General features: G+C 35.7%; 1 protein-coding gene across 2 annotated transcripts in view; it reads left to right on the forward strand.

Moving 5' to 3' along the window:
* The window catches only part of VWA8 (von Willebrand factor A domain containing 8), a 342,943-nt gene that overhangs the window by 67,222 nt on the left and 262,595 nt on the right, over positions 1-13,126 (forward strand). For both annotated transcript variants that reach the window (XM_055335701.1, XM_055335702.1), the window contains 2 exons: positions 949-1,053; positions 12,860-12,991. In XM_055335701.1, coding sequence (XP_055191676.1) covers positions 949-1,053; positions 12,860-12,991 — 237 coding nt within the window. The remainder of the gene's footprint in view (positions 1-948; positions 1,054-12,859; positions 12,992-13,126) is intronic.

Genomic DNA, 13,126 nt, shown 5'->3' on the forward strand with positions numbered 1-13,126 from the left:
TTTAGAACAGCTTCCCTCTTCCTGTTTAGCATGTCTTTCACTTTTCCTTCTTTTTGTTTTTGCTTGGAACTTTTTATTTTTACAATTCTCAAATCTAAAAAAAAAAAAAAAAGTTCACAAATAGTAAAATGAACATCCACAGTGCCTTCAACTAGAATCACCAATTTTTAGCATATTGCCACATTTGATTGCTTTCTCTTTTTTTCTGAACCATTTAAAAGTAAATTGTGGTCAGTATTCTTATAAACTTCAGTGTGCAACTTGTAAGAATTCTGTCGAATGTTCTTCTCATAACCAGAACTGTTAAACATACCCCTCATCATGTTAATAGTAATTCTACAATATCATCTAATAGACAACCTATACTGAAATTTCTCTAATTGTCCTTGTTAATAGACTTCTGAAAGTAGAGTGAACAGAATTGGGAAGACAGTTTGATTTGGAAGAAAGTTTTTAGAGTTACAAGTACATCTAACTTACAGTTATAACTGTGAAGCTAAGTACATGTGAATGAGACTAACTCAGATTTGGAATAAAAGTGAAGGAGAAGCTACTTTGGGGTGAGTAAGGTAGGGAAATGTGTTCAGACTTCTAGTTTCAGATATGCTGAATGGGAGTCAATGGAAAATCTAGAGTCACATCTGGGCAATTGAGAGTTCAAGTCTAGAGCTCAGGAAAGAGGTCAGGATCAGAGGCAGAGACATGGGAGCCATTAACAGATAGATGGCAGCTGAAAGGTGGGAGTGGGTGAGCTTACCCAGGGAAAGGGTGTGGAACAGGAAGAGAAGAGGAAGTAATGAGTATTTACTTGTGTAGTCTTCTAGAAAACATGAGAAACTTGTTGGTTATTGTTTAAAGGCAATTTCAATGTCATATATGTATTTCAGATCAATTTTCTGTGATTATTTTAGATATTCCTCATTCCTATGCATTTTTGCTCCTAAATAGGATTCTTTTCCTATGATGTCAATCAAACATGCAATCCAGTGGCTTTACCCGTACACTATTTTACTGGGACATGAAGGGAAGATGGCTGTGGAAGGTGTTTTAAAAGTAAGTGTCTTATATTTTAACTAACTTGAATTTAAATTAAAAAAAATGCGTATCTGTTTCACTTTCCTTTCCTTTTCCATTGTCTCTTCTCCTCCCTTCTTTTCCCTTCTTCTCACTTCTCCCTTTTATCCCTTACTACTTTTCACTTTCCATCTTTTTTCCTTTCCTTTGCCTTCCCTTGCTTTTCCCTCTCTTTTTTCCAGGCATGAAGGCACGGGAGTGGCAGTGATAGGGAAACAAGTACAGAAGTAGTTGGTGTGGCTGGGACATTAGCTACATTTAACAAATAAGTAAATCAATTGAGCGAGTGAATATATTGAGGATTATAAGAGCTGTGTTTCTTACCGTTGAAATTAGAATTTATAAATATAGAAAGGAAGAGGGGAAGAAAGACTCCTGAGGTATTAAATTGGAATTGGAGGAATTAGAATGAACTCATCTTTTTTTCAATATATCTAAACAGAGTAATAGATACAGTGTATTTGTGAATACAGACACATATTTTTTAGCTCTGTCCTCTAAGAACGCCTAAAATCTGACACTCCAGTGGCAATGATCATGCCAAGTGCTGAGACCTCGGTTTCTAAATACCACGCTTCCTAAAAGGAATCAGGACTCCTAGGACGTAGAGCTGGTTCAAGGCTCAGCACAGAGAAGGTACAAAATGAAATGAACCTGGATCGTCTTACTGTACCAGAAAGTAAGGAAATGTTTCACAAATGATGTTGATATGCCAAAGTGACAGAGGAGTCAGCTTGAAGTGCCTTCTCTTGGCTAAAATGGAGGACAAGTTTAGCCTCAAAATAAACAATGGTAACAACTAATTATAAACCATCGAACAAAATAGGAGTCCCAAAATTCATATTGATCTAAGTGAATAAATAAATATAAGAGGGAGAAGAAAAATTTCTTGAATGAATGCAAAAGGAATTATATAAACAGAAAACCACCATTTGGCAACCACCAGTGGTAGCTGATTTAGGCAGGAGTCATCAAAGATTTTTTTTTTTTCATCAAAGATTTTAAAGCTGGTGAGTGGATGTTCTATGAAGAATAGGATATTGGGGCACCTGAGTGGTGCAGTCAGTTAAGCGTCCAACTTTTGATTTCAGCTCAGGCAATAATCTCAGGGTCGTGAGATTGAGCCCCGCATCGTACTCCACACTCAGGGGGCCTCTGCTTGAGATTCTCTCTCCCCCCCCCATTAATGTTCTCTCTCTTTCATATAAATAAATAAATAAATAAATAAATAAATAAATAAATATCATTAAAAAAAAGAATAGGATGTTGATGTAATATAAGAATATCTCTTACCAAAATACTCAGTTGATTACAAAAGAAGAAAATGATCCTTTTATGGTAAACAGCAACTTGACCAGGTGGAACAAACTGACATTGTGTCCCTCCTGAGTGTTGAGCTGAGAAGAGTTCAGCCTCATTTCAGGGACATTCTGGGTAAAGATTCATCTTATGAGTTTGGCCGTGAGAAAGTATGGTATAGACCTAGGTTGAGGGCCATCTTACCTAATGAAAGGCCTGTATTCTTCAGAATTCTCCAGTCCATAAAAGTCAAAAAAGCTAAAGAACTACTTCAGATTGAAAGAGACTAAAGAGATATGACAGCTAGATGCAACATGTGCCCTGCGTTGGATTCTGGACCAGATAGGAAAAAGTGACGTTGTTGGCACAGTTGGTAAACTTGAATACAGTCTGTGGATTGGATAGCAGTGTTCTATTAAAATGATTTCCTGATCTGGAAGCTTATGTGGTGATTATGTTGTCCCGAGTTCTTATTTTAGGAAATATGAACTAGAATGTTTAGGGGTGATGAGGCATCATATCTGCAGCTTGGTCCTCAATGGTTCAGAAAAATACCAATGATAATGGGTTTGGAGGTGCTGCTGGAGGGAGGAAGGAGGGAATAAATGTGCTACAATGGTAATCATTGAGAAATCTGAGTGAAGGCAAAAGAGACATTCTTCCAACTGTGTCCTGCAACTTTCCTATAACTTTGAAGTTATTTCAAGATAAAACATTTTATAAAGTGAATGTTCACTACACCTTGTTTCAAAATAAATAAATTTAAAAAACAAATATAACCATATGACACTAAGGTAAAATTTATCTGCCTATAACTTAAATTATTAACTTGAAAAGTGAGTCCTTTATATTAAACTATGGAAATTGTTATACACCTGTTATTTAAACTAATGAAACTCTTTATTTTTTATCATATGTGGTTCATAATATATGGAGCATGATTTTATTTCAAAATATGCATGGCATAGTTTCCTCATTGTATAGTTTAATGGTAGTGTTTTCTAAAGGACCAGTCATAATTTATAACAATATATTTAGACATGTTGACTCTTGGCAGAGATTTATTGACTTACCCAAATTAATTCCTTTTTATGAAAGATAGTTTTTGTTTTTCTTTGCACTTTGGATTAAGGAACAGATTTCTAAGCAGTAGGTAGAACGTGAACACTAAGCTGTTGCCTGTATGTATAGGCCCTTCATTTTCTGGAGGCCAAGATTTTACCACCTTAAACAAATGGAGTAGTATTTGTTTCTTCCCTATCCCAAAATCTACAAAGGGAATACAGAAAAAAAAAGTATTCTCTATGTAGCTAGTGATAGTGAGAAATCAGAAGTAGATTCTAGGTACTTTAGCAAGTTTTTTAAAACTAGTAAAAAGCTCTTCCTTATATATGCTAAGAAGTATATTTGGGGAAAGAATCTAAATTAGCATAATGAAGAAAGGGAAAAATATAGTTTAAGTTGTATTCTAGGCGCTGAAAAAACTAGAATTCATCTTTGATTTAACCAACATCTGAACTAAGTTGGCATTGGTCATTGAAATAGAGCATGTAGTATTTAAGAAAGAGGCTGTGATTCCAGATGTGCTCCCTGGATGCCCATCAGCACAGTGCTCAGTGCCTGAGGAACAAGGGTAAATAGTCAGGGATGAGGAAAATGTCATGGCAAAGTCTGATAAATGAAGCAATGTGGACTCTTGTGATACAACTGAGAGAAGATCTACAGTGCATAGAAAATTCAGTTATAAACAAAGGTATTTATTTTTATAAGGAAGCCACTTTGATGTGTTTCTGATCTCTGATTTCAAAACTAGTTACACAAATTAGATTTTCAGTGAAGATGGTGGAGTAGGAAAATGCTAAGGGCATTTTGTCCCATGGATACAACTAGATAACCCCCACATCAGTGTAAATAACCCAGAAAACAATCTAAAGATTGGCAGAGCAGACTCTCCACAGCTAAATATGGGGAAGAGGCCACATCAAAGTGGGTAGGAAAGGTGGAGATGTGATCAGGAGGTAAATGTACCTGGGGAACTGTCTGTGGGTGGGAGGGACACACAGGACTCAGAGAGGGGGAAAGTACAGGCTCTTAATACCAGGTCCCCCAGGTATGGAGACCTGGACTGGGAAGATGCATCTCTGTAACATTTGGCTTTGAAAACCAGAGTTGCTGAATTTTGTGAGTTCTTACAATTAGTGGGGCTTAACACCTGGCACTTTGAAAATCTATGGTCTGGGCTCTGGGAGGCTAATAGCAGTCTGAGACCCACCCTTAAAAAGACAGCATAACAGTTGAAATACAACATAGAAATAGCAGTTTGAAAAATACTGAGGTAAATGGGAGGAAGATTTGGTTACTAATTTCAGAGCATGTGGTGGAGAAACAGGGATCCTTGGGAGACTTCTCCAAGAAAAAAATGCTGGCAGGTACCATTTCTCTCCCCATCCCTCAGATGGACTACATGGACTAGTGTACATGGACTAATAGTGGACTACATGAACTAGTGTAGCACTAATACAGCCTACCTAACTTGCTAACGGTGTGCCCTGCCCCTGCGTTCTGTGGACACACCCCCTCCTATACATCATGACCAGAGCACACCCAAAGTGATGCCATAAACCTGGCAGTGTGCAAACAGCTCCAACAGGTATGAGCACCTTGACAAAGTGACTCTTGCCCCGGACTGGCCCAAGGTGGCCCCAGATTGGTCCACTTACAACACAGGGATCAAACCCTGTCCACAACAGGGAAGGAGAGCTGTTGCAAATGACTGGATTGAAGGCAGAAGTGGCTCAGCCATAACAGTAGAATGCATGTAAGACACATGGAAGACACCCCTGAAGTGCCAGGTTCTGGTGAACAGGGGACTTTGCATTACAGAGCACTGTAGAACCTCCTCTTCTAAGGCCACTACTTTCAAGACCTAGAGATGTAGCTGACTGTACTGACACATGGAAATAGATACAGGAGTTAGACAAAATGAGACAGAGGAATATTTCCCAAGTGAAAGAAAAGGACAAATTCACAGCAAAAGAGGTAAAATGAAAATTAGTAATATGCTTGGTGGAGATTTAAAGTAATGGTCATAAAGATACTCACTGGACTTGAGAAAACAGTGGAGGACCTCAGCGAGACCCTTACCAAAGGGATAGAAAACAAAAGAGAACCAATCAGAGATAAAGAACTCAATAACTGAAATTAAAAATACATTAGGTGAATGGGACATCTGGGTGACTAAAGGGTTGAGCATCCGCCTTGGCTCAGGTCATGATCCTGGGGTCCTGGGATTGAATCCTGCATCAGGCTCCCCGTAGGGAGCCTGCTTCTCCCTCTGCCTATGTCTCTGCCTCTCTCCTCTTTGTCTCTCATGAATAAATAAGTAAAATCTTTGAAAAAAATAAATAAAAACACATTAGATGGAATAAATAATAGATTGGAGGAAACAGAAGAACATAGCTGCAGCTTGGAGGGCAGAATAATGGAAGGCAATCAAATGGAACAGGAGAGAGAAAAAAATAATAGAAAATGAAAATAGACTTAGGGAACTCAGCAACACCATCAGGCATAATAACATTTGCATTGTAGGGATCCCAGAAAGAGAAGAGACAGAAAAGGGGGCAGAAAGTATATTTGCAGAGATAATAGCTGAAAACTTCTTGATCTGGGAAGAAAACAGAAACCTAGATCCAGGAGGCACAGAGAGCCCCAAGCAATATATTTAAAAAATTATCCACCACTATCAAGTAGGATTTATTCCTGGGATGCAAGGATGATTCAGTATTCACAAATCAATCAATGTAATACATCATATCAATAAGAGAAAGAATAAAAAGCATATGATGATTTCAATAGAGAAAAAGCATTTAACAAAGTACAAATCTGTTCATAATAAAAACCCTTAACAAACTGGGTTTAGAGGAAATATACCTGAATATAATAAGACTGTATATGAAAAACCCGTAGCTAACATCATGGTGAAAAATGGAGAACTTTTCCCCTAAGATCAGGAACATGACAAGGATGTCCACTTTTGCCACTTTTATTCAGCATAGTACTGGAAGACCTAGCCACAGCAATCAGACAACAAAAAGAAGCAAAAGGCATTCATATTGGTAAGGAAGAAGTAAAACTTTCATTATTTGCAGATGACATGATATTATATAGAGAAAATCCTAAAGGCTCCACCAAAAAACTGCTAGAACTGATGAATGAATTCAGTAATAAGCTCACAGGATAGAAAATCAATATCCAGAAATCCTTTGCATATCTATATACTAATAATAAAGAAGCAGAAATAGAAATTAAGAAAATCCCATTTACAGTTGCACCCAAAATCCAAAAAACCTGTACTCTGAAAACCATAGAACATTAATGAAAGAAATTGAAGGTGACACAAAGAAATGGAAAACATTTTCCGTGTTCATGTACTAGGAAAACAAATATTGTTAAAGTGTTCATACTACTCACAGTAATTTACAATTTAATGCAATTCCTATCACCATACCAACAGCATATTTCATGGATTAGAAAAAAAAACCCTAAAATTTATATGGAATCATGAAAGACTCCAAATAGCCAAAGCAATCTTGAAAAAGAAGAAAAAAACTGAGATCACAATTCCAGATTTCAAGATATACTACAAAGCCATTGTAATCAAAACAATATGGTACTGGCACAGAAATAGACACATAGATCGATAGAATAAAATAGAAAGCCCAGAAATAAACCCACAATTATATGATCAGTTAATCAACAAAAGAGGCAGTAGACAATGGGAGAAAGATAGTCTCTTCAACAAATAGTGTTGGGAAAACTGGACAGCTACATGTGAAAGAATGAAACTGGATCACTTTCTTACTTATATACAAAAATAAACTCAAAGTGGATTAAGGACTTAAATGTGAGATCTGAAACCATAAAAATCTTAGAAGAGAGCATAGGCAGTAATTTCTCTGACATCAGCCATAACAACATTTTTCTAGATATGTCTCTTGAGGCAAGGGAAACAAAAGCAAAAAATAAACTGTTGGGACCACATCAAAATAAAAAAGCTTTTGCAAAGCAAAGGAAACAATCAAGAAAACCAAAAGACAAACTGCTTAATGGGGTAAGAAATTTGCAAACGATGTATTCAATAAAAGGTTATTATCCAAGATGTATAAACAACTCAACATCAAAAAAACAAATAATCCAATTAAAAAATGAGCAGAAGACATGAACAGATATTTTGCAAAGACATACAGATGACCAACAGACATGAAAAGATGTGCAGGGCAGCCCTGGTGGCGCAGCGGTTTGGCGCCGCCTGCAGCCCAGGGCGTGATCCTGGATCCAGGGCCCTGGGATCGAGTCCCGCATCAGGCTCCTTGCATGGAGCCTGCTTCTCTCGGCCTGTGTCTCTGTCTCTCTCTGTCTCTCTCTCTCTCTCTCTCTCTCTCTCTCTCTGTCTCTCATGAATAAATAAATAAAATCTTAAAAAAAAAAAAGAAAAGATGTGCAGAATCACTCATCATCAGAGAAACGCAAATCAAGACCACAATGAGATATCACCTCAGATCTGTAAACATGGCTAAAATCAGATACACAAGAACCACAAGTGTTGGTGAGGATGTGGAGAAAAAAGAACACTTGTACAGTGTTGATGGAAATGCAGACTCTTGCAGTGATATATACAATGGAATATTTATTATTCAGCCATAAAAGAGAATGAAATCTTGCCATGGGTGAAGCTAGAGAGTATAACGAGAGAAATAAGTCAGAGAAAGACAAATTCCATATGATTTCACTCATATGTGGAACTTAAGAAACAAAACAAATGAACAACTAAAAAAAAAAGACTAACCAAAAACCAGATTCTTAACTATAGGGAACAAACAGGTTATTAGAGGGGAGGTGAGTGGGGGGATGGTTAAAATAGGTAAGGGGATCATGATGAGTAATGGCTAATGTATGGAAGTGATGAATCACTATATTGTACACTTGACACTAATATAACACTGTATGTAACTCTACTGGAATTAAAGAAAAAAAAACAATTAGTCATAGAGATGAGTTAAAGAATACCTTTAAGGAGTTGAGTTTTCTAAAGAAAGTAGCTAGTATTATTTCATTTTGTTTTGGCCTTTATAATTAAGAGGAACATAGAAAAATGACTAAAGGTCCATATTACAAACAGTAAATAATTTAAATTTTATTTTAGAGCCTAAAAAAATGAAAACAGAATATTACTTGGATACGATTAGAAAAGTGATTATCTTTTTTTGCTTTAATTGTGTATAGAGCTAATTAAGGAACATACATAAAGATGGATAGAGAGCTTAAATTCATTTGTCTGAACCTAAAGAACTTTCTTTTTGTGAGATCTTTACACACTGATACATACAACCAGATCAAAGTGTTAAATCACTCTTTTTAAAAATGGTAGGAGTCTATCTATTGGTATAATTTTTGTGTTCTGTCCTGGCACAGTCCATGTGGCCCATTTGTTATTCTAATTTTCTCTGTTTTCTCAAGCTATTTTGTTCACAGGAACGAAATTTTATATATTCTTAAATAATTTTGAATTACCAGAGGTGAAGATTAAGGCAATGTTGTTGAATTGGGGAAGGATATTGAATTAAGAATTAGAAATATTATTATATATTGTAAACCAAGAAGGTGCATATATAACTTTTCCTGGATAATCATTTTCTGACCTACATTGTCATAGAAATTAATGGATAATTGAATATGAATTAGATATTCATTTGGATTTTAGCATAACCACTTAGACAATTTTTAAGGAAAAATTATTACTCACTGAAAATATAGTTAGCTGAAATTCAGAACATCATTTTTTCCTAAACAAACTATTAAAATGGCTAAAAGGAATCTGAGAGAAATCTCAGATGGTACTCACTGTATGATGTTGATGCTCTAAAAACATGTTTCTATATACATAAAATCACTCCTAGCTTTTAGTTAAGGATATCTTAAAGAAAATACTCTCTGTGAATCTGCTCTACTTTGAGATGGTATGCTTTTGTTGCAGTGTATTAACAAGTATATTTGGTCTTCTAGTACCTTCTAGTACTGTGTTTTGGCTCTCAGTCCTTTTTAGGTAGAACCAAGTGTGTCTGTCTCATAGACTTGAAAACATATATATGGATCTGGAGCTCTTTTGATATTAAAGATAAATACTTGGGAGTCAGTAATGTATGGGTATTAGTTGAATTGATCACATGGGTGAAAAAACCCGAAGAGTTGAATATATGGTGAGAAGAAATACTATCTAAAGACTAAACACTGGTAGAGACAACATTTAAGAATTGGACATGTGCGGAGAACCTTCAAATGAGGCAGAGGAAGAGTAGTCAGCATACAGATGGTTTGTAGTCTGAAACTGGATGAGGTTATTTAAACAGTGAATATAGAAAATATGAAAAATCTACCCTTGAGGTACCCTGTGTACACTGCTCAGTTAAGGGAAAAGAACCCACTGGAAAGACTGAGAAGGAGGGAACAGTAAAATAGGAGGAAAACTTATTTATTTAGTTTTATTTATTTATTTTAGTTTGGCAAATAGAATATTATTGGTGAACTTACCAGGAATAATGCTAGTGGAGTGGTGGGGATGCAAGCCAAAAAATCAGTGGGCTGGATGGTAAATCAGAGATAAGGAAATGGAAACAGTAATTATATACTACTTATAAAAATGGGGAAAAGTGAAAAGATGGTGGGTCAGTCAAGGATTATATAGAATCAAGAAATGGCTTTTCGTTTGTTTCTTGAAATGGGAAGACAAACATCTTCATAGGAAGAAAGGATATAATCTGTGGAATACATGGAAAATATTTATGGAAATATGATCTGGGAAAGGCAGGAAACGACATTTTCAGAGCACCATTGTGCCTTGGTTTGGAATAATGGAAGAACATATTTTTCTACCCAGCATCTGGAATGAAGGAGTTACCATTAACTGAGATGGAGAAAACAGACTTATAGTGGCTTTCCACTTGCTCATAATTAAAGTAAAAGTCTTTTCTACTGAGATGGTGGGAAAAGAAGTTAGGATTGTTGAAAATAGAGATGGTTTTGAAGATTAAAGGGAAAGAATTTCATTTATTTGTTCATATAACAAACCTTTATTGACCATTGACTATGCCCCATGTGTGATTCTAGGTTCTGGAGGTTTTGAGTGAACCCAATAGATATATTTTTATTTTGTCAGTGGAGTTTATATTCTAGCAAAGAATGGAGGGGTATGTGCCTGAAGGCTCTGTTGTGGTTGGAGAAGGCAGCTAGATGACCTATTGACACAGGAATGAATTGGTTCAGATGATCCTAAGGGAGAGTAGTATTGGTTTGTGTTAGTTGCTGATTGGCTTTGGGAAGGAGCCCAGCACAGACTGGGGGCTACATACTTTTTTGGTAACTGGGAAATAGGGTATGGAGAATTTCTTTTCTAGTGCTCCACATCCTAGAAAAAGATATAAAGAAAATGAATAGTTTGGAGGGACAGGATTAGGACTTGGGAAGGTGAGTATGGAGGCCTTACAGACCAACATGTAATTAACAGTCCCTTTCATTGTATTATATTTTATGGTTCAAATAATGTAATCCAAAAAAAAAAAATAAAAAAAAAACAAATAATGTAATCCCAAAGAAAGTGTATCAAAAAATACATTAGTATTGTTTGTTTAAATGACATGCCAGAATTAATAGGAGCAACTCATTAATGTAAAATGGTAAAGTAAATGAACTTTGGTTTATTTGATTTTCTATTTCTTGCTAACATGTAGTCTGTGAGAATTATATATGTATTTTACTCCTCAATTACCTTTTTGATTAATAGTCCTTTAAATTTCCTATGCCAGCAGGTGGTAATTCATCTTGCAACTTGAGTTCTTTTCCTATCTTAGGGTATTCCAGCCTACTATTTTAATTCTACTGAAATATTTTAGCTTGAATTATTTATAAGGACATAACAGGTATAGCAAGTGGTTCAAGGCATTAGTGTTCATTTCTGGAATATAAGTTCCCTGCAATCAATGCTATGTCAAGTTAGGCTGACGTTATGGTAGGTGGGTATACCTTTAAGCTAATATATTTGTTTTCCTAGAATTTAACAGCTCTAGGTTCTAAATTCTAATGAATTTACTTGGCTAAGGCCTTACTCTTTTCCTATTGAACTTCCCTTAAAATACAGTATAGCATTTTTTTTGCATGAAATTAAAGTGTCAATAATTGTTATTTGTCTACTACGTGGAAGCAACTCCTACCAAATTATGCAATACTATGGGAATTTGCATGTATAAAATGCATAATATATAAGACATATTTTTTTAATAGTAGCACAAATAGACAATTTTTCTTAGGTTAAAGTAATAAGTAATTGTCTTAAGTACTTCTGACTTCTGGAGTTGTGTCATTCTGTTGGATAAGCAGTGATCTATTCTTGCATTGAGGTTCAGTTCTTTCATTATAGTGATAATGTTCTAAAACTATGGTAGTATTTTGGAGGAATAATTTCTGCCTATTTGATACTAAAAATGAATTAAGCTTTTCATCTTGAACATGCTGCTATTATCCAAGGGCATAGGATTTAATTAATTTTTAATTAGTATTTTCATTTTTCATATACTTGTTTGTATTCTTTGTGTGCATTTTTAAAAAATATAACCAGCTGGTATGAGGACTGTAACCAAGTGTTAGAACATTGATAACTGATCCACATGGAGAAAGAATCAATGGTCTTGGTCTTTTACAACCAGTTTGATAAATACTGAGAACATACACCATAGAAGGCACGGTGACCATGAGTGATACTCTGAAAGACTGTTAGAATTTATTGTAATCAGTTAGGCTAACCACATAAGCAAACAGCAGAGTGGTGTTCAGGAAGTTCTGGTTTCATTAATTTTAGGCAACATTAACGTCAGTTGATTTAAGAAATCAACCAAAATAGGTCTTATTTTACTTTGACATGTTGTCAAGAGTCTCATCGTCCTTTCCAGGAAACTGGAACCTTTGATTAACAAGAAGTGTAGGCTGCAAACTGCTAGCAGGAATTCAGTGTCTCCATTTCCTGTCATTTAGTAAATTTTAGGGACTATTTGCATATTACCTTTACTAATTGGCTTAAAGAGAATGGCATTTGTAAAAACAGGAAAAAATACTCATTAATTTTTTACCTCTATTTTTATAATATAGAGTGAGTTTCAGTTCTAATTAAGATGGAATCTTCCGGATATCCAACATTAATACTTTAATAAAAAGTAGGGACGCCTAGGTGGCTCAGTGGTTGAGCATCTGCCTTCGGCTCAGGTCCTGATCCAGAGTCTGGGAATCGAGTACTTTATTGGGCTCCCTGTGAGGAACCCGCTTCTCGAACCTCTGCCTATGTTTCTGCTTCTCTCTGTGTGTCTCTCATGAATAAATAATAAAATCTTAAAAAAATAAATAAATAAAATGTAAATTACATGATTTTCTTGTAATTTTATAGCGCTTTGAACTCCAAGATTCAGATAGCTCTATGCTTCCTAAAGAGGTGTTAAGAGTGGAGAGGCTGGTGGAAAGCCCTGTCCCCCAAGCTGCGGTGACTGTCCGGATTGCAGAAAAAGAGGTGACCATTCAGGTAACAGATCAAGCTTTATACTTTCTAAGATGTGCTTTGTTCTGCGCATTTTTATAACCTAAATTGGGTTTATCATCCTCTTATAAATTTTCTTTGGTTCTGTAATGTCACATCTATATATATATCTGTATCTCT

The sequence above is a fragment of the Nyctereutes procyonoides genome, unplaced genomic scaffold (assembly GCF_905146905.1).
Source record: "Nyctereutes procyonoides isolate TBG_1078 unplaced genomic scaffold, NYPRO_anot_genome, whole genome shotgun sequence".
NCBI classification, from domain to species: Eukaryota; Metazoa; Chordata; class Mammalia; order Carnivora; family Canidae; genus Nyctereutes; species Nyctereutes procyonoides.